At 39.7% G+C, this 20,890-nt stretch overlaps 1 protein-coding gene across 2 annotated transcripts; it reads left to right on the forward strand.

Annotated features, from left to right (window-relative positions):
* Window positions 1–286: 286 nt before the first annotated feature.
* nlrc3 (NLR family, CARD domain containing 3) lies at window positions 287–20,285 on the forward strand. Of its 2 annotated transcripts, XM_084937939.1 has the most exons (19): window positions 287–676; window positions 2,867–3,022; window positions 5,569–5,832; window positions 6,483–8,229; window positions 8,301–8,387; window positions 8,624–8,707; window positions 9,558–9,641; window positions 9,741–9,824; window positions 9,900–9,983; window positions 10,264–10,347; window positions 10,494–10,577; window positions 13,718–13,801; window positions 14,188–14,271; window positions 14,829–14,912; window positions 15,151–15,234; window positions 15,320–15,403; window positions 18,383–18,466; window positions 18,817–18,900; window positions 18,976–20,285. In XM_084937939.1, the coding sequence occupies exons 2-19, from the start codon at window positions 2,911–2,913 to the stop codon at window positions 19,064–19,066; spliced, it is 3,393 nt and encodes a 1,130-aa protein (XP_084794065.1). In that variant the 5' UTR covers window positions 287–676; window positions 2,867–2,910; the 3' UTR covers window positions 19,067–20,285. The 2 variants fall into 2 exon arrangements, 1 of the variants encoding a protein (XP_084794065.1); XR_014801169.1 differs by lacking the exon at window positions 18,976–20,285 and having other exon boundaries at window positions 17,561–18,466; window positions 18,817–18,836.
* Window positions 20,286–20,890: the final 605 nt, after the last annotated feature.

Raw genomic sequence — 20,890 nt, forward strand, 5'->3', positions numbered from 1 at the left:
TTGTGTTTCGGCAGTCTTTTTTTAGTACAACGTGACAGCCTGAAATAACATGAATTAATATAATCTTGATTGCAGTTGTTCCTACACTTATGTATGAACACAGCAGGTGCTGTTAATTACTCATATTTACAGCATGTTTACTTTTTATCACCTTGCTCTGTTACTGCCTGACATGTTAGCGACCTGAAGCTCTTTGTACTTCCTCCTATTGACCCTTGATATGTCGTGTCAGCCCTCTGCCTGTGGTTTGACAGCATCTGCACAGTCGATGAAGAGACTAGGCCTACAGTGCGGTTTTCAGGTTTTTGAAGAGCGTGACTTCGTCTGCACACACAGGAAGCAGTTACTTTTTCTCTCTCTCTCTTATTGTCACTGTTCAACCTGCCAACCACAGTGCAAAAATGCAGATGAAGCACGACACCGGAAAGGAGGTGCAGCACGAAGCGAATCTCCAGCAGCAGACTTTAGACCTACTTCAGCTGCTGTGTGTTTGAGGCTCACTTCACTCGCCTGCCAACTCAAAGTTGTATTATAATCTTTAAAGATTCGTCAAATTTGCACTTCTACTCTTCAGATATGTGCTTTCTGTGATAATCATGTGGCTACTTTATGAGACCGCGGTAAAGGAAGCATCTTTCATCCTTTGAAACGTTCAGACAACCTCCTCTAACCCATGGTGAGTCCCTCGAGTTTTCCTACTTCTTTTGCTACAGAGCGCCTGACTTCATGCCTTCAGCAGCTTAAAGAGTCGTAAACGTTACTTTTCCGTCATGGCTTTGAGTCAGCATCAGCTCCTGCTAGTGAAAATAGAGTATGCATAATCTTAACATGCTTTCACTTACTTTTACTATAAAATATGATACATTTCCAGCAAACACTCATATTCCTGGGTTTTAATTCTTGCTGTGTAATGCTGGCATTCTTGAATCAGCACATTGTGCTACTGTAATGTGTGTTTTTTGCTGCTGCTACCAAATACTGTAGTTGGGAAGATTTCATACTGTCTGAGTCTTCTAATGATCTTTACTGACTTATCTGTGCTGGATGGCCTTTTAACAGTGACGTGTACTTTATTTTGTATACAACATAGTTCCAAAATATCACATGTAGGACCTTCTTATGAGGCTGCTAAGGATATAAATTTTACTCTGGCTACTAAAACTGTGTCTTCCTTTTAGAGACATGATGCAATGAGCAACAAACCACACAGGAAAACATTTGCAGTTTCCCGTTTTCTCGGCACAACCTCAAACAAAACTTGAATTTTTGTTTGCACTACTTTCACTCCGCTTTAGTAAAATTGCAGCGAAAACAAGAAGAAGCTCCTTTCACACTTTTTATGTTCATGCAACAAACTGTCAGCTTAATAATGTTTAATAAACTGCGCACAGTGCAGGGAGAAGATATTTACTTTTATCACACAAGGCAAAGTAGATGTGGGTACTTCTTTCCCTTAACAAATGAAACAGCTGTTTAAAAGCATTTTGTATTTACTTGGGTTATCGTTGTCTATTATTTAGATTTCTTTCCTGATCTGAGGCCATTTAAGTGTAACATGCAAAAAACTAAGAATACAGGAAGGGGGCAGATACTTTTTCATGTGTATAGTTTACATATTTGCCTGTTTGATAGTATGTTTGTCTTCTGCAAAGTCCAGGATGTGCACCAAGCACAACATTACTGTAAATCTGGTTATTTGAAAGGCTGTGCACACTCATGGTTAAACCAGTGGGTGTTTCCAGAGGATTAAACTTGAAAAACTTGGCCTGGGCACATTGTGCTCATTTCATTTGTCATTAATTTATAAAATCTTTTTGGTTCTTGAAGTTTGGGGATAATATGTAACTCCCCAGCAAAGCTGCATCAACTTAAAAGAGGCAAACACTGCACAGGATCACCGGCAATGTCTAGTAAAGGGATTATAGATTCTTAGTCCATGTTGTCGTGTCAAAAATAGACACAAAGACCACTGGAAAAATAGCTTATTGAAATACAGTTTCAATAAGATATAGACAAAACCGACAACGAGCACCCCCGGGGGATAAACAGACTTTAATATAATCGAGCAGCACCAGCGACTTGGGTCCTTGGGGGGCGGGCAACCTGAATTTATTGAGAAGGGTCTTTCAAGATAACTTAATCAGTAAGTTCCACTCCGTTGTCTATCCTGGCAAAAGAAAAAGATCAAAAAGTCTGATCCTTCTGGTTCTCTCCCTATTCCTCGTCTCTTATGTAGATCCATTGCTCATAACTCTCCTACAGGGCCCCACAGACTTGTGTATCCCAAGCCAGTTAGCACATCCTTCTGCCCTGAGAAAGGCCTTAAGGGGGTGCAGGTGGTGTTTGTCTCCTGCTGTGTTCAGAGTCACAAAATCTGCATGTGGTGAAGTCTTCATACAATATCAACACAAACAACAAACACAGTGTTCAACTTGTGCTTGTGTTCTCATAAGCTCTCATAAGCATGTGTTACTGAGGTGAATGCAGGTGTACCTTTTTAATAAACACACTGATTAATTGGAGGTGATTAAGTAAATAATAATGATGCTCTGCACACATATTTCTAGAGGAACTGGTCAAAATGATAATGATGATGCTTTAGACTTTGAGTTAAAGGTGAAAATTCATCTTCAACAATGTGCAAAAAGTGTTTATTAAACTCTAACAAATTAGCAGTTTAATTTCTCACTTTTATTATAAATATGTATTAGGGTTAATAGTAGCAGTATTATACATCAAACTCTTCTTCAGAGCTTCAGCAGGATGACTGAAGGCAAAACTTGTTTGATTGGCTTAACCCCCATTGATCACAGCCCATAATGTCCGGTTGCATGCAGTAAGTAATGTGCGTGTGTGTGTCACATAGATAAAAGCGGGAGCATCAGCGGTAGACATATATCAGAGTTTCTCATGGAGAAGACACATTACGATTCTATCCTGGACCGAAGCAAACGCATTACGTGGCAGGACGACTGCTATGTGGATCTTCAGTCTACGACCTCATCGCAAGCAGAAACGGAGGGTAAGAGTCGAAGTCGCTGTGTCTGTAACGGTTTATTTATTTAGCCTTTTAAAATAATTTTTTGGCAAAAATTTAATAGTGATCATTCAGACAGCAGCATTTAGTTCAATAAGTCATCATCAGTGGAAGTAAAGTGTACTAATACTGGCATCTAAATACTTTATTACATGTAAAAAATCACGTAAGTACATACAGGTTTATATATATATATATATATATATATATACATATATACACATATATATATATATATATATATATATATATACACACATATATATATATATATATATATATATATACACATATATACGTATATACACACATATATATATATATATATATATATACACACACACACACACACACACACATATATATATATATATATATATATATATATATATATTTATTTATACATATATATTTATTTATTTTTTCAGTGTCGTGCATGCATGTGTATCTGTGTATGTTTGTATGAGTGTATAGGTGTGGGGGCTTATGTATATGTGTAAATTCATGTATATATATATATATGTATATATATATGTATATACATATACATATATATACACACATGTGTGTGTGTATATATACATATATATATATATATATAATAATGGATTGCATTTATATAGCACTTTTCGGGGCCCTCAAAGCGCTGTACAATTCCACTATTCATTCACTCTCACATTCACACACTGGTGGAGGCAAGCTACAGTTGTAGCCACAGCTGCCCTGGGGCAGACTGACAGAAGCGAGGCTGCCATATCGCACCATCGGCCCCTCTGGCCAACACCAGTAGGCGGTAGGTGAAGTGTCTTGCCCAAGGACACAACGACCGAGACTGTCTGAGCCTCGAACCGGCAACCTTCCTGTTACAAGACGAACTGCCAACTCTTTGAGCCATGATCGCCCCCCAAAAAAAAAAATAAATATATATATATATACACACACACACACACACACACACACACACACACACACACACACACACACACACACACACACACACACACACACATATATATACATGTATACATGTAGGTATGTGTGCACATATACATCTTTGTGGTATGAACACATATATCAAGGTTATCAGCACTGATATTGCTTCTTTTTTATTTGATTCCATTTATATCTCAGTACCCTCGATCTCTCCCTGTCTATCTGTTTCAGCTTGCCGTGTTTTTCTTGTTGTCTGTCCTCGTCCTGCGCTGCTGTTCTTTTGTTAAAAATACAATTTATGAATTGACAAAAAAGGACGTAGTGTGTCAGTGATAATGGCAGGATCATAAAATTGACTTTAAATGAAGTAGTTATTTTAACATTAGTGTTCCACATCTTATTCTGCTGTTATCATCACTGTTCAGCTGCACAGGTGTCATCTGTAGGACAATCTGATCTCTGTGGTTTAGCTTTCAAGTCTTTTTTTCACCATATGGTTCGCAAACAAGACAACAATGTTATCACGATTCAAGATGCCGACTTCTGCTGTTGGAGAAGAGAATAAGTAGAATTGCATTACAGAAAACAGAATTGTTCTTTTACAAATACGCAAAAATGTTGTAGGTTTACCTCAGTCTGGCAGTTTTATACCTGAAAAAGCGTTAAAGTGTGGCGATGTTCATACTGTGTGCAGTGACAGGTGCTGTTTATGGTTAGTGTGTTTAGCCTGTCACCTAGTAACCATTAACAAAACTTTGATACAGTGCTCACCACGTCCGCTCGAAAATTTCCTGTAGGGGCAAACCCTAATACTTCTCAGTAAGTTTGCAGGTTTTTAAAAAATCACTTTGATCTCCATCCAACCATCCAGCCGTATGTCGGCTCCGAGCAGCAGTCTGAGCAGAGACTTTGATTGACTTTGAAAGATTAAACAAACCTGTCAATCCTGGGAGTTCATTAGGTAAACACTTGCTTGGACATTCGCCAATTTTTAAGCAGAAGATTTTCTGATTTAGGATTTTTAAGCAAGATCAAAAAAAATGTGCGATCATCGCAGATCCTCAGTTTTCAGGTTTGTATTTCAAGCTTTCCTGTAAACTCGCTGATGCTCTCTCTTTATTCTTTCCTGTTATTTTCCCCCTCTTTGTTAGCAAACATTTACACCGTTTCTAAATGGCAGCTTGTTGGTTTTGATGTATTATTGAAGTGGTTTTAAGGACACCACAGGCTCCGATTGTGATGTGGTGATTTCTACTTTCCAAGAGGAATGTGAAAATATTTATCTGTCTCTTTGTGTATTACACAACAAAGAAGAAGCTGACATGTCTGTAATTTTGAGTGTGTGTACACACACACACATATAAAGATTGGGGGGAAAAATAAATGAGGCAAAGGCATGTTATTTCTTTAAAAATATGGTGTCCTCTTGTGTGCAAAGTCATTTGCCATCATCAGACTTTTTAATGAGAATAAATATCCGACAAAAACACAAATAATCCTGCATTGTCCCAGCTTAAGGAAGTATCTTTGCTCATGAGTTAACACCACAATAATCTCATCAATCATAAAAGTCCTAAAAGTGTTCTGTTATTCTTTAGATCTTGGTTGGATCCAAAAGCATCAAGACCAGCTGCAGAGCTTTATTACGCCCTCCTTCCTGGGGGAGATCTTAAACCACATGAGAAACCTGGATGTGCTCAGTTCAGCTGAGGAGACCAAGGTCAAGGAAGCAGGCCGACTGCAGGATCAGGTTAACATGCTCACCACTATTGTCACTGCCAAGGACAGTCAAGGCTCTGACGTCCTTCAGGGTTTTATAGAGAGCTCAGATTCTCAGGTTGCCCAGCTCATCATTAACCACGGTAAGAGGCTGCTACTCTCTGTCCTGTGTAATTCTTTAAAATGGTTATGGGGGGTAGTAGCTCAGGCAACGAGTCCGGAGGAACGAAACTGCAAAGAAAATAAATCAATAAAATAATATTCTGTAAGTTCTGTCTGGCTCTGCCGGATGTTTCTTCCTGTTAAAAGGGAGTTTTTCCTTCCCACTGTCGCCAAAGTGCTTGCTCACAGGGCGCCATATGATTGTTGGGTTTTTCTCTGTATGTTTTATTGTAGGGTCTACCTTACAATATAAAGCGCCTAGAGGTTACTGCTGTTGTGATTTAGCGCTGTATAAATAAATTTGAATGGAATTGAATTAATTTGCCATTTTTCTTTACTAATTAATAATTTTTAAAATGTTTATTTGTTTACTTATTTCTGCTTTCTTGCTTGCATATGGAAATATGTATATGAAATGTAGATATTAGTACTTTTTCTGCCAGTTTGGTTCCTCCATAGACGTGCGGCTTTTACAAGTGTTTCTATAGTGTTTAGTGTATGATTGTGTAAGTTTAAATGCAAAGCACTTTTCACTCACTGGGATCAAAGCTTAATACAAAGTTACTCTTCCATATTAGTGTCCTTTTTCCAGTGAATAACCGATGTGAATTTCTTTTGTTTTTGTCTGTAGATGCCATGGTAAAAGAGCACAAGGAGGTCCTCTTACGCCGATATGAACAGTACAGAGACAGAGACTCAATCAGCTGCCCCAGTCTTAACATCTCATCAAGAACCTTACTACTTGTCGATGGACTTTCTGACCTCCAACAAAAGGAGCATGACCTGATGCAGGTGGGAGTGACTCGAGGAGAGAAAAGAAATCATCTTAGGCAGCTGGGGTTAGCAAAACTATTTGAGCCCCTCACCCGAGTCAGTATGCCCCCTAGGGTCTCCCTCACAGTTGGGGTAGCTGGTATCGGCAAAACAACCTGGGTGAGACACTTTATCCGGCAGTGGTGCCAAGGGATCGTCTGTACAGACATAAACTTTGTGCTACCGTTCACATTTGCCGAGCTGAATTTGCTGGACAAGCTTTCTGCTGAGAGGCTGGTGAAAATGGCTTTTCCTCATATATCTGATCCCAGTCTGGTCCTGAACAGCTCCTGTCGGACTCTGCTCATACTTGATGGTTTGGACGAATTCCGCTGCAAATTAAATTTTTCCGACGCAGCTTCTTGCAGCGACCCAAAAAAAGAAGTGCCTATTGACGACTTAGTTACCAACATCATTCGAGGGAATCTGCTTCCCGATATAGCAGTCTGGGTGACTTCCAGGCCAAGAGTAGCTTCCCTTATCCCCGGAGGTCTGGTTGACAGGGTGACTGAGATCCCAGGATTTAGTCCTAAGGATATAGAGATCTTTCTGAATCACCATTTCTCTGAGAAGGATTTTGCCAGGAAAATATGGTCACACTTGGAATCCAATAAGATCTTGATGGTGATGTGCTACATACCCTGCATTTGCTGGATAGCAGCTGATACTTTGTTATACATCATGCAGAATGAAGCACAGGAGAGTCTTCCGAGGACTTGCACTGAGCTGTATGCCAATTTCTGTTCAATGAAAGCAGAATTGGGCGAACCAAGAGGCAGAGAGCCTGTAAAAACAGAGCAACTTCACGGGAGCAATCGGAAACTGCTGGGGAATCTCGGACGACTGGCTTTCTATGGGCTTCTTAAACACAAGTATGTCTTCAGTGAACAAGACCTCAAGAACTATGGGATTGAGCTACTGCTGACTCAAAGCAGTCTCGGTTCTGGAGTTCTTGTTCGAGAGGAGTCAACCATCAACACGACGTTCCGCTTCACACATTTGACTCTGCAGGAGTTTCTTGCAGCTACCTTTTACCATGTTTCCTCAAAGCGGGCAATCTTTGACTTGTTCTCTGAGAGCTCCATGTCCTGGCCCAAGATTGGTTTCCAGAACCACTTCAGAAGTGCCTTTCAGCACTCACAACAAGCTGAGGATGGTCACCTGGATGTGTTCGTACGCTTCCTTACAGGCCTGCTGTGCTCAGCTGCAATCAAACCTCTTGCTGGACTTCTGGCCCTCGGGAAAGACGATGGCAACAACAAGGCATGGGCAGCAGGGTTTTTGCAGGGTCTGTTGGTCAGCGGGGGTGCTGTGGTCTCCCTGCGTGCAGTCAACCTAGCTTACTGTTTACAGGAGTTGCAGCACACAGAGATGCTGCGCAGCGTAGAGGAGGATTTACGGCTCGGCAGTCTAGCGGGAAAGTTAACGCGGCCTCACTGTGTGGTGCTGGGTTACCTGCTCCATGTGTCTCCGGAGTGCAGCGAACAAACCAACCTGACAGCCTCTCTGAACTCCTCGACAGTGAAATGTTTGCTCCCGCAGCTGCTGTACTGTAGCCATCTAAGGTGAGCTTCTCAACCCAAATACATCCAATAAAAGGAAAACTCCAGATTCAATGGTTTTATCTGCTCATCAGGTTGGAGAATAATCACTTTAAAGATGATGTCATGGAGTTGCTGGGAAGTCTCCTGAGTGCCAAAGACTGCCATATCCAAAAAATAAGGTGAGTCTTTTTTTGTGGTAAAGCATTATATGAGGAACGATTGTTGTTCTGAACAACTGTATCACATCAAGCTGCTTTATAAACTCAGAGCGGAGCTTTTAAATGAAGTTATGATTGACCTTGCTGACTACTCTCAGTGGTTGTGTGATTGTATGATTGGTGAAAGTATAATTGTGGTTGTAATTATTATTAATACTCGAACAACATAAATACAATTTCTTTTATCCCTCCATCAGTCTGGCGGACAATGCCATCAGCAACAAAGGAGCCAAAGCCCTGAGTCGAGCCCTCTTGGTGAACCGCACGCTGACTTCTCTCAAGTGAGATCTGCAGTGTTTGATGTCTGAATCGAATGAACAAATAAAACCTTTTGAGTTCAGTATTTCCAATCATCTGTATATAAAGGATAGCTGCTGCCCCCAGGTCTGGAAAGTATATTTTATGGTGTCAGCAGCTAGTTTTAATTCATTTATTACAGACGCTCAAAGCCAAGTATGCTCTAGAGGAGCTATTCCCAGTCAAGAGTGCTGTGACCCATTTAATAAAACAGGAAAGCCCATGGTGCCCTCCCAATCTTAAATCTTCACTCTAATCAAAATACAGGAGTGGGAGTATAGGTGACCCACCTGCCACTGGGACACAAGCTTCAATAAAAGAGCAGTGAATTTAGGTCAGAGTAATATCACTAATAACCACCTCGAAGTACCAGTTTTAATTCACTTTTTATTTAAATCAATTAATATAAATAAGTAACTGTACATTATTTTGAGTCATTTCAAACTCAATTTCTTGGGAATCATGGCTCTAGAGCTTGGCTAGCTGTTAGTGTGCAGGGTCTCAGTTTCTCTTGTGTCTAGATTCAAAAACTAAGATGGCAGTGGATAAATTGCTCACACTAAAGCTTTAAAAGATGAGTAACCATGACAACATGGGGGCTACTTCCATCTTTTATATACAGTATATAATGTTTTCCAAAAACAGAACCTTGTAATAAAAATGAGTAATCTGAAATGGGGAAAAGGCTTTTAGTTTTGATGTAGTGTAGTCATTCAAGAGTTGATCATAATACTACATAATAATAATGCTAAACCTGCATCTTATAATTTACATCTTATTATTGCTAAGTAGAGTTTTAGTAAATCATCTAATGACCTGTTTATGTTGTTTTAGTCTTCGGAATAACAACATCGGCTCCAAAGGTGCAAAGTTCCTAGCAGAGGCTCTGAAAATGAACCAAGTCCTGACATCAATCGAGTTGAGTATAATTGCTCTACAGCTTAACTGACACACACAGAATTCCAGTTTATTTACTCTAGTTGGTGTATTTGCTCAATTTCCCCGACTTCTCATCAGCTTTCAGAACAACACCATCGAGGAGGAGGGTGCTCAGTCGCTTGCAGAAGTGCTGCAGTGCAACCGCAAACTGGTGTCTCTGAAGTGAGTTTGGTCTTGTTTACAGATGTTGTTTTAATGAATGTCCCGTAGATGAATGTGCATCTTTTTTTTTTTTAGTATACGGAAGAATACAATCGCAGCAGGTGGAGCCAAAAGGATTGCAGAAGCACTGAAGACCAACCGGACTCTCACAAAGTTGATGTAATGCAGAATTAATATTCATTCAGTGATCTTGGAGATAATGTACTGAACTTCTAGGCCAGAACATTTAAAGACTAAAAGTTAATCATTACTTCTTCACATTTTTGCAGATTGATGATGAGGTGTACAGTTATGATAGCTCATTGACACACTTGTTTGTTACTAGGCTTCATTTGATCTTGTTTACCACCACACCTGAACCTGGTTCACATACTGATAACTCAGATTAATGGCTTTCTTTCTCCTAATGTGTCGGGTGTATTTGTGTTCTTGTCTGCAGTCTTTGTGGTAATCAGCTTGGGGATAAAGGGACGGTAGCTCTGGCCGAGGCTTTGGCGGTCAACCACACTCTTCTCTCACTCCAGTTAGTATCTTCTGCCCATGCAATGCAAATGCATTTTAATAGTGTGGGAAGTGACATTTCAGTTCATGCACCACAGAAGGGGAAATGGTGTTTGCTTTGAATGCTATTCATTACAGCTGCATTTAACTTTTCATCTCTTTTCATAGACTTCAGAGTAACTCGATCAGCAACAAGGGAATGACAGCCTTAACGAAAGCACTGAGGCTGAACCATGGCCTTGTCTCCTTGAAGTAAGGACCAAGCTTAAAGTTTCACTCTGTTTCCCTGTTTGTGTTTGTGCATTAACCCAAGAATATTTTGTCTTTTTTGGGAGAACGTGATTTTCCAACAAGCAACTGTCAGTTAAACTCAGAAGAGAGTTACTTTAGCTAAGAAATTATTTAAAAAGCTGGTGTTATTTTGAGCTTTAGGTGACCAATCAGCAGTGTTGGGACTAACGCGTTATTAAGTAACGCGTTACAGTAACTACGTTATTATTGTGGTAAGGAGCACGGTAACTAGTTATTATGCCAAAACCAGGAACGCGTTACTCGTTACTGGGATTCAAATAGGCTCGTTATTCGTTACTTCGTGTGGTGGCTATCGCGGAGCTTCCACAGATTCAATAACATTAGCAAGTGGTGGAAGCCAGCAGGTGGATGAACGAAAAGGGAGGCAAGAGGAGAGACCCGAAGCGGCCGCTGGTCCGAGAGTGTCAGGTGAACTGAAGAAGTAAGAAGTTACGACCTGCAGTCTATCTGGGTCAGATATAAACCAAGTTTAGTTGGAGTTTATTTTCGTTATGCTGACTTTTTCGTACTGCGTGCTAGCTAGCATGACGGAGTTTCTATACAGCTGGGTGGGTGCTATGATGTTACTGATGTTGAACTTTATTTTGTTCATAAGGTTAATTATTAGAGTTGCCAACCGTCCCGTAAAAAACGGAATCGTCTCGTATTCAGAGAAACTATTACGCGTTTCGTATTGAGCTGAAAAGGAACACAGTTTGTCCCGGACTTCAGCTACAATGAAAACGACACAAAGCTGGAGTTATTCTGTGTCTTTGCTGCACAGCTGCCTCTTCTTCTCTCATTCTCTCCCCCTCCCTCTCCTGTTTCTACTTCAATCATGAAACTGATCAATGATCAGCTGACTGGCTTTTCTCTCTCGTTTATTTATCGCCCACTTTGCGCCAGAAAGAGGAAACCAGCGGAGGTCGCGCTAAACAACAGCAGCACTTTTAAGCTTGATCAGCTGTTGTTAGAATGTATTTAATATTAATTTCTAGTATCAGCTGATGTTTGCTGGAGCCACAGCTGTAAAGCTGCTGGTCATGATGTCGGTTTGGAAACATGAAGATGAAACCAGGAGATGTCCTTACTTAATCATCAGAGCTGTGATGGAGAAACAGGTTTACCTTTTAGGTGACATGAATGAGTTGAAGGGAAGTTATGAACTGTTTCTGAGAGACAAATAACACCAGGATCCTTTTCTAAGTAGCTGACAGCTGGTAACTGTGCAGGGGCGGATCTAGCAAAGTGTTGCCAGGGGTCCATGTAGGGCATTAAAAGGGAAAGGGGGGCACAAGGAAATACTTTCTTATTCTCATTTAAAATGTCTCACTTTTAAAAAAATAATTATCTGAGTCTTACAACAAACAATTGATAGATTGATACATATATACCATCAGAACAGTGTACATCACTGTCACAACAGTGTTTATTTTCATTCAAAGGCTTTATGATTTTTCCTATAATGGTGGGCCGGTCTCTAGTCAAAATGCCCGGGATGATTTTTTTGTCCCAGTCCAGCTCTGTACGCAGCTCATCTGCAGTCTGGTGTTACCTACATCTTCCTATTCAGAAGGCAGAATTTCCGAGTTCTGAGTACAATTGAAAGCACCACGACTGCAGTTTTTGTGTTGGATGTAAAAAGCAGGCTAGGATAGAATCAGGTGTGGGATTTCTCTCGTGGAAATGTGCACACTATTTTTTCCTTTCTATAGGTGGCACAGTGCACTTGTGGCAAATAAGCAAGCTAGAAGACTGGCAATCTTGCTGGGTATCCAGTTACGGAAGCAACACATTAACAAGAGAATTCTGAGTAAAACCAAAGTTACTTTCCCTAGTAACTAGTTACTCTGAAAGTAACGAGTAACTTGAAGTAACTGAGTTACTTTTGATAGAAGTAACTAGTAATGTAACTAAGTTACTAATTTAAAGTAACTTACCCAACACTGCCAATCAGTGACCTGGGTCAGTTCTTTGTCTGACGTAGCTTCAGTAGGCATCTTGAAGTCCATGTAAGCTTTTCCTCAAGCTTTTCTTTCTGTGCAGATTAATTTTATTAGCACTGAAGAAAGTTAGCATGTTGTTTCCCTCTGCACCTCCGACTCTTTATGTATGGCTAATTAGCTGCAGACTTTGGGTCAACAGAATAAAGTTTAAATGCTTTTACAGTTACACAAGTCCACATGTTTTGGACAATTACAATTCCTTTTCCATTATTTTGCCTCTGTACACCACTACAGTGGATTTTAAATCAGTCAAGATGTGATTACAGTTTAGACTTTAATTCAGTAGATTTCATTTTATTTACTATTTAGGAATTATAGCCATTTTATATATAGTCTACCATTTTAAGAAGCTCAAAATTAATTGGACTAAACTAAAAAAAATTAAATAAAAAGATTGTTTTTAATACTTGGAGGAAAATCATTTGCAGTCAATGAGTACCTGCAGGCATCACCAAATGCTGTTTCCTCCCTTTTTATTTTTACTTTTTCAGAACTGTGCAGTTTCTTTTAGATGTTTCCTGGCTACGTTAGCGTTGTTATTCTTGAGTGTAGTTATTTGCACCTTCATTTTAAACCCTCTCTATTTCCATTCACAAAGGCATGTGTTGACTGCAGACTGATATTTATACGCCTACCTCCTTGAAAAACAGTTTTGCCTTGGTTAGATGTTTTAAAGGTGTTTGGGGTTTTTTTTTCCTTTAACCATGGAAATAATTCTGTCATCATCCACTTTAGTTGTCTTCTGTGGTTTTTCTTTTTTTTGTTGCGGAGCAGGGGGGCTTTGCATAAAGATGGCTGTATTTCCTGATCATTTATTTGATATAAAATCCACTGATGTGGTGTGCAGAGGCATAATGACAAATATTGTCTCGCTGTCCAAAAACCTATAAAACTAACTGTATCTTATGTGCAGTATATCTTATTTGTTAGACGCATGTGATCAGTATTCATATTTTGTGTCTCAAAAAAGGGAGTAAAAAAAGCCTCTCTTTGGAAAAGGTTTGCCAAATTGACAGTATCTTGGCATTTTAGTGGCTGTAAAGTTGTCATGCTTGTGTCTTATGTCACTTTTCATGTGTTTTTCTGTCTATTTAGTCTGAGGGAGAACTCAATTGGGGTAGAGGGAGCAAAGAACATGGCCCATGCCCTCCACGAGAACAACACTCTGCAGGACCTCGAGTGAGTCAGCTCGTTAATAGTAGTACAGTATCATCCCTCACAGAACTGCGGGAATACCCGACTGTTCAGTAAATGTCACTCCCCCAGATCATGCCCTGTCATACAATACTGCTGCATGATGAAAAGCACAAAAACTGCGAGATAACTGTTTGTATTGTGTAGCTCTTTGAGGTAATGTGGGGACATTTCCAACCTACTGCAACACTGGCAGCAGCAGCCATATTCTAGTGTTATAATACTTCCTGTAAACGCCTTTTTCCAGTGTTATTTTCAAAACTTGAAGCTTCTGTGAAAGCAGACATGTTGAAAACGCTCTGACAGTCTTTGCATTATATACAACAGTGCTCATATTTGTGTTTTTGCTTGCATATTTGTGTGTTTTCCAGTCTCACAGCCAACCTTTTACATGACGACGGAGTTCAAGCTATCGCTGGTGCAATCAAGTTTAATCGAGGCCTGACCTCCTTGCAGTAAGTGGAGCTTGAATCGGAAATAAACACATCCAAACAGATACACACAAGTCTGAGAGTAGAAGTGGGAGTCTGCACTGCACAGCAACCGATGCATTCTCAGTGATGTAATAAAGTTCTAGTGAACAAAGCAGGATATTTATACCTATATCTTTAAGCACACACTCTACCCATAACCCTGATAAGGACAAGTGGAAGAGAATGAATGGTTAGAGTCTAGATTCTGAAATGTGGTTGAGCAGAAATTTGAGCTAAATCAAAATAGTGAACTAAACGATTTGGTTCTTATGTAGCACTTTTCTTGAGCTTTTAAAGCGCCTTATACAACACGCCGCATTCAACCATATTTTTTCGACACCTAAATGCTTTCTGTCTAAGATTCACACGCTGATGGACACATTGGAGAGCGACTTTAAGGTTCGGTATCTTTCCAAGTATACTTCGGCATACAGAGTAGAGCATCCAGGGATTGAACCAGCAACCTGTTTAATAGATCTTTAATGAATTCAAGTGTATTTGCTTCATACTGGGTCTCTTTTTTTCCTCTCTTTTCACAGTCTACAGTGGAATTTCATCAAGTCCACGGCCACTAAAGCTCTGGCCCATGCACTCCTCTCCAATTCCACAATGCAACTCCTGGAGTAAGACCAATAAACCTTTTTCACTCCTTTGTATGTAAATATATCGATCTCACCCAAAATTTCAAAACTCTTTCCTGTCATCAAAGCCTGTGCTGATATTACTTTGAGAAAATGACTCGCTCCAGGCTTTGAGTGAACATATTTCATCAGCAACCATGCAATTATGTAAAACTTTATTCGCAAGGCTTTATTGTTATTCATAGCAGTTTCTTTGTGTGCTTTTATCTCCATCCTATAGTCTTCAAGAAAATGCTATCGGGAATGAAGGAGTCACTTATCTTGCTGAGGCTCTGAAAACCAACACGTCACTGCGCACTTTATGGTTGGCATAACGATCATGTCCATCGACAGATCAATCATTTTTGTGGTTGTGGTGGTTGTGACCCTTTTGTGTGACGTCTCTTCAGTCTTCAGGGAGTCTCAGCAGGGACGAGTGGCGCCATTAAAATGGCAGAAGCTCTGATGACCAACCAGACCCTACAAACATTAGAGTGAGTACAAATTTTACCTTGTGTCAACCTTTCCTTTGTTTTAGCCACATATCATTGACACGCTCTTCGGCAGTTTAGCTTTGTCAGTTAAAGTTGGCCTAATCAACAGCAGAGTGAAACCAAGCAGCACTCGTTAACTTCTATCTGAAACTAACTGCTAGTCTCTTATCTGTCTGCTTCTAAAGATTAATAGCTTTTGATTGGTTCCTGTTATGAACTTTGTTTATCTTCATTTGAGAATCCCAGCATGCAATTTAAATTTACTGATTGCAGTCTGGCAACGTTGTGTCTGCTTGAGGTAGATATTATTTTAAGAAGCCAGTTAGTTGTCTCTAACAGATCACTGACAAGTCATGATTACGATCACTAGATCAAATGAGTGCGCCTCCCTGGAAATGTTCGTTATTTCCAAATGTTAAACAATAAAAGTGATGATTCATCAGAATACCTCCAGACCTTCTCTTTGTGAATAATGTGAGAAAATTCACCAACTAATCCTCAACCAGTTTGAGACTATTTAAGCTCTCGTGCTGCTTGATGATTAAATGACTCAGTGTGTTTTAATGGCAACTTTACTTTTCTTTATTTTTTTCACATTTAATGACTTGTCTACATTATTGTTGATTTACATTCACTCTGATTTTATAGAGTTAAATGTAAACATACCATAACAATATTACAATACATACAGCCATGTGAAAAAGAAATGCAATAATCCCAGTAATGTGAAAAACACCAAACTGTTTCTATAAGACTTTATTGAGTGAATGAGTTTATTATCACAGATTGACAGATATGGTCCTCTTTGTTCTTTTTCTCTCATTCAGTTAGACTTTTTTATATCAACTTTGAGTTCCAAGCAAGTCTCAGGGGATGTGATATACACAGCTACTATTTTGTCAGTAGGAGCCCCACTTTTCATTTTCTTTTAAACTGTTGAAAACACTCTGGAAAGCTGTGCCTTTTCCTCTTTGGACAATTGTTTAAGTTTCTTCAGTTGGATTTTTTCCTGCTTTCCTCTTTTAGTGGTGCACGGTTCTCTCTTGCAAGATAGTAACTGCTTTCTCTGCTTTACCTGGAAGTACTAGAGTTGGATGTCCTGAGACCGGTCTTGAGACCAAGACCGGTCTCGACGGACTTTGGTCTTGTCTTGGTCTCGGATCCCTCGGTCTTGTCTTGGTCTCACTGTCTCGATCTTGCTGTCTCAGATCGACATAGTGGTCGGAAGATTTGGAGTCAACAGTATCCATGACACACAACGTAACGTTCGATAATGTGTCGTGCGCAAAAGCATCAGCTCTAAGAGCCGTGCTTAGAGAGTGCTTTGTAGTGAATCACAAGAGTCGACTCCCATTAAGCGAGAGCCGGCTCCTCACTTAATTTCCTTTCACTGCTCAGCTCTCACACAGTGGCTCAACTATGCTCCAATCCCTCCATATTGTGGCCAATCACATGCGAGGATATAGGATAATATCATTATGTGAAAAACAGAGGGTGAGAGATGCAACAGTCAAGTGGAGCGTGAGTCTGTCCTCTCAGTAAGTGAGTGAGACAGTAGACAGCGGTGAGGAGGGCTGTGTGAGTGCATCACAAAAACATAAATATGCCTGACACCCGTAAACGAAGCAGCATCTGGCTGCAGTTTAAAGACTTTTTCGTCTCGGTCTTTGTCTCGTCTCGACTTTGTCTTGGTCTTGACTTGGTCTGTCTTGGTCTTGGTCTTGTCTTGGTCTCGATACCCTCTGGTCTTGGTATTGTCTTGGTCTTGGTTTAGGCGGACTACAAGTCAAGGAAGTACGTCTGAATGACATGGAGACGTGACAATATCCAGATTTTATGGAGATTGCAAAAGCCTCTTTGTTTAGAAAGAGTCTGATTTATCAACATATAAACTGTGGTAAGAATAAAAACAAGCTGGTGCACATGTTTCTTAAATCTAAGAGTAATTTTGCATAGCCACTTGTTTGTTTGAATAGAGTAAGAACTCTACGCACATTAAATGAAGCCCATTGTCTTTTAAACAGAAAAGACCAAAGTGGAGATGTTTGGCCACAATGGACAGAGTAACATTTGGGGAAATTTGAACACAGCACAAACACTTCATAACAACTGTCAATCACTGTGTTGGAGGGATGGTGATTTGGCCTTGTTTTGCAGCCACAGGATCTGGACACCTTGCAGTCCTTAGGTCAACCATGACCTCCTCTGTACCTGGAATAATTTTGGAATCCAATATGAGGACCAAAATGCTTCCACAGTGATGTGAGACACTGATAAAGTCATGCAGAAATGATTATTCCTGCTAGAGGTGACTCTACAAGCTACTGAAACATGCAATGTAGTTAGTTTTTCATCAGTAATTTGGCATTTTTGTTGATCTTATTGTAAATTTAAAATGTAAAATCTCTTTGTTTATTCAAATGGCTTTTTTTGCAGCAGTGAACAAAGATTGGTCAGCGGATTTTAGAATGAGTTGGACTGCTTCTTATTTGCTGAAGTAACCAATACAAACTTTCTTCATTAGTGACTTTTTATCTCAAGATTTTCTTGATGGGTTTGTCATAACCTTTCAGGAACTTCACTAAAAGGATAATTAATTTTTTTTTTTTTTGAAGCAACAAAAGAGACAATTAAAATACAATTGCCTCCAACAGAACAACGCTGTGCTAAAAAAACAGGAGCAAAGAAGAATACACGTCAGCTATGGACAGAAAGTGTTTGAAAGATTCTCAGAAAGAAAACAAAAGAAGCGTTCTGGTGTGTGAGCTCTCTGTGACTCCCATTTACATTTTATTTCTGCTGAGCATTGCGCACACAGCAGCTCATTGCAAATTGTCGTTTTTAGTCCTGGTAAACAACCAATTTCACCTGTCATTGGATGACACAAGAGAAAAGTGAGAAAAATGATAGAAGGCTCTAGTTTGATGAGACGCTCACCTGGGTGGGGCTCGGCAGCTCATTTTCCACTATGTTTTTCAGTCTGCGTGGGAACACTGTAGGAATGGAGGGAGCCAAGGCCCTGGCCAACGCCTTGAAATCCAACAGAAGCCTCAAGTCACTGAAGTAAGCACAACTGGAACTTCATTTCATGACATAAACTACATTCGTGTATTAAACCTGTGGTAGAAAAGTAAATGCAGCTGCTGATTTCATGCTGCCTGATTTATCTGTTCAATCAGGGCTGAAGTTTATTCTCCCACACTCTCCTCCGCTGTTCATCCATTATTTGGTTAGCTGCAAATAACCCCAGCTACAGAGATGCATGTGTGCTGAACTCCCTGTTTTTGTTTTTGTTTTCTTCTGGAATCCAACAGTCATCAATATCCAGACCTTTACATTTGAAATTTAGAGCGTTACTCACAGATATCGCTACATTTGATCAAAAAATAAATCTTCTGTGTGTGATTCATCAGTCTGCAGGAGAACTCTCTGGGCATGGACGGAGCCATATTCATTGCAACAGCTTTGAAGGGAAACCACCAACTGACATACATCAAGTAAGTTTTCTTTTACCGTTTATTTATTGTTATTTATCTGTTTATCGATTTGTCATATTAAAACTGTTCCTTCAGTTTGCAGGGAAATGGCATTGGAGAATCTGGAGCTAAAGTCATATCTGATGCTATAAGAGCCAGTGCCTCCGGCTGCGTGGTGGACATCTAGCCCACCAGAGAGAGCAGCCGTCACTGAGGAGGGTCATGCTACCAGCACGGGGATAACAGCTGCCGTTGTTATACAAAGCAGATGTAAACTATGTAATTTAACTCATTCTGTATAATAGTTCTGACAAGTTATTCGGTGCGTTGCATTTTTATATAGATTCTGTAATATTTATTAGGTGACTAAACAGCTGTTTTGAAGCTGCAGTTCAGCTTTAGACAAACACTTGAGAAGCACAATATGTAATGTAATAAACACACATTAAGCTCAGAAAGTTAAAGTAGAGCAGAATTCCTCCATTAAGATGCCATTTTGTACATTTGCTCTGTTTGCACAATTAAATGTGGCAAAAAAAAAAAAAAAAAGTAAGTTATTTCAGGAGGACTAAACTGGTTTTATAACCTTTGTTGTTCTGTTTGGTTTATTATGCCTGTCTTACAAGTGTTAAATACCAGAAATACTGACATGACACAAATACACTCCAACTGAGCAGAACTGAGTAAAACTTTTTATTTATTCCAATGTTTCTTGTTGCAGTCGACCTTATTGGAAATGAGGCTTTTGGCTATTTTAAGCCTGCATGTTATAGATGCAGTTATTATGATGTTTGGAGCCTCTGAAGACAATGAACTGAGAAGGAGAACATGTATTTAAAATTGTAAGAAGAAAATCTGTGTCCTTTGACCCATATTTAATAGTGCTTTGTGGACCATCCAGTTCATTATTTGTCTTGGCTTGTTAAGCTAGCACCCCAGTGTGCCAATAACAGCATATATACGTATATGTATAGACTTAATTGAAACGGTACCTGTTAATAAATGTGTTATATACATGAAGAATAAACTTGACAGTCTGTGGTCATTTAAATGAAAAAAATAAATATGTACGCCAGATTCTTAGATCAACAATTGACAAACATGGGTTCCTTAGGGAGCTGCAGGTGGAGCTCTGACATCTCAGGTCTGATGTGATACTGAAGTGTGTATGTACTGTCATGGTGCCAAGATCTAAAGAGCCTTCTCAGAAAAGGCTGTGGATAGTGAATAAATGACCGTGTAGAAAAAGCAGGGGCAACAGTTTCCAACAGGAAGAAGAGTAAGAATTGACTGAAGTGTCCATTGCAGGAAAAACGGTATAACAGAGGGACAACACAATGAGTAAAAAGGCAAAAGTCTGTGTCAGTTTAAATACTGCCAAGTGTAAATGAGTGCAGATTTATCTAAACTGTGCTAGTCTCCCATTATCCAGACCTCCCACAGTGACAGGTGTGGAGTCAGTCAATACTTGAATATTTTCCAGTTACAGAAGTTGCCTTGTACACTGCAGGTGCAGTACAAAAGCATTTATCTGCACTGATCACAATTTCAAGCTGTTTGAATGTTCTTGTGAACAATTACACCCACTGCATCAACGGCATCCTAGTTGCAAAGCCAGCACAATGCAATCTAGCTCCATTAAAGAACTTGTTAGTCAAATTCTTGATTTTGAATAAAGGATCAAGAGTTTTTTTAAAGGTCAGTGTTCGTCTTCTGCTCAGATTATAAAGCTGAACCCCACAAGAGGCAACATTTTCCTTTTGTCCCCGGAGCTCCGCACGTGTTCGGCATTGAAAAGTGCAAAATTATTATCGCTATTCTAACTCAACAGCCTACTCTCTTTTCATCTTTCCTCAACACAAAGATAACAATTCAGACAGGCATTTCGAAAATTACATCAAAAGGGGGAAAAACAGGCAGCAGAATCAAAGATATGAAAAGATGCCAAAATGCTCTCAGAGAGTTCGTGCTCAGGCAACCTTTAGTGTTGTTTATCTCTTGGGATCATATC

This window comes from Perissodus microlepis, chromosome 8 (assembly GCF_051167445.1).
Source record: "Perissodus microlepis isolate ML-2025 ecotype Zambia chromosome 8, ASM5116744v1, whole genome shotgun sequence".
NCBI lineage: Eukaryota > Metazoa > Chordata > Actinopteri > Cichliformes > Cichlidae > Perissodus > Perissodus microlepis.

Coding starts and splice junctions, on each gene's coding strand:
- nlrc3 (XM_084937939.1), top strand. CDS start 2,911: ATGGAGAAGACACATTACGATTCTATCCTGGACCGAAGCAAACGCATT. Junction 3,023..5,568: donor ATCGCAAGCAGAAACGGAGG/GTAAGAGTCGAA, acceptor GTTATTCTTTAG/ATCTTGGTTGGATCCAAAAG. Junction 8,708..9,557: donor CGCACGCTGACTTCTCTCAA/GTGAGATCTGCA, acceptor ATGTTGTTTTAG/TCTTCGGAATAACAACATCG.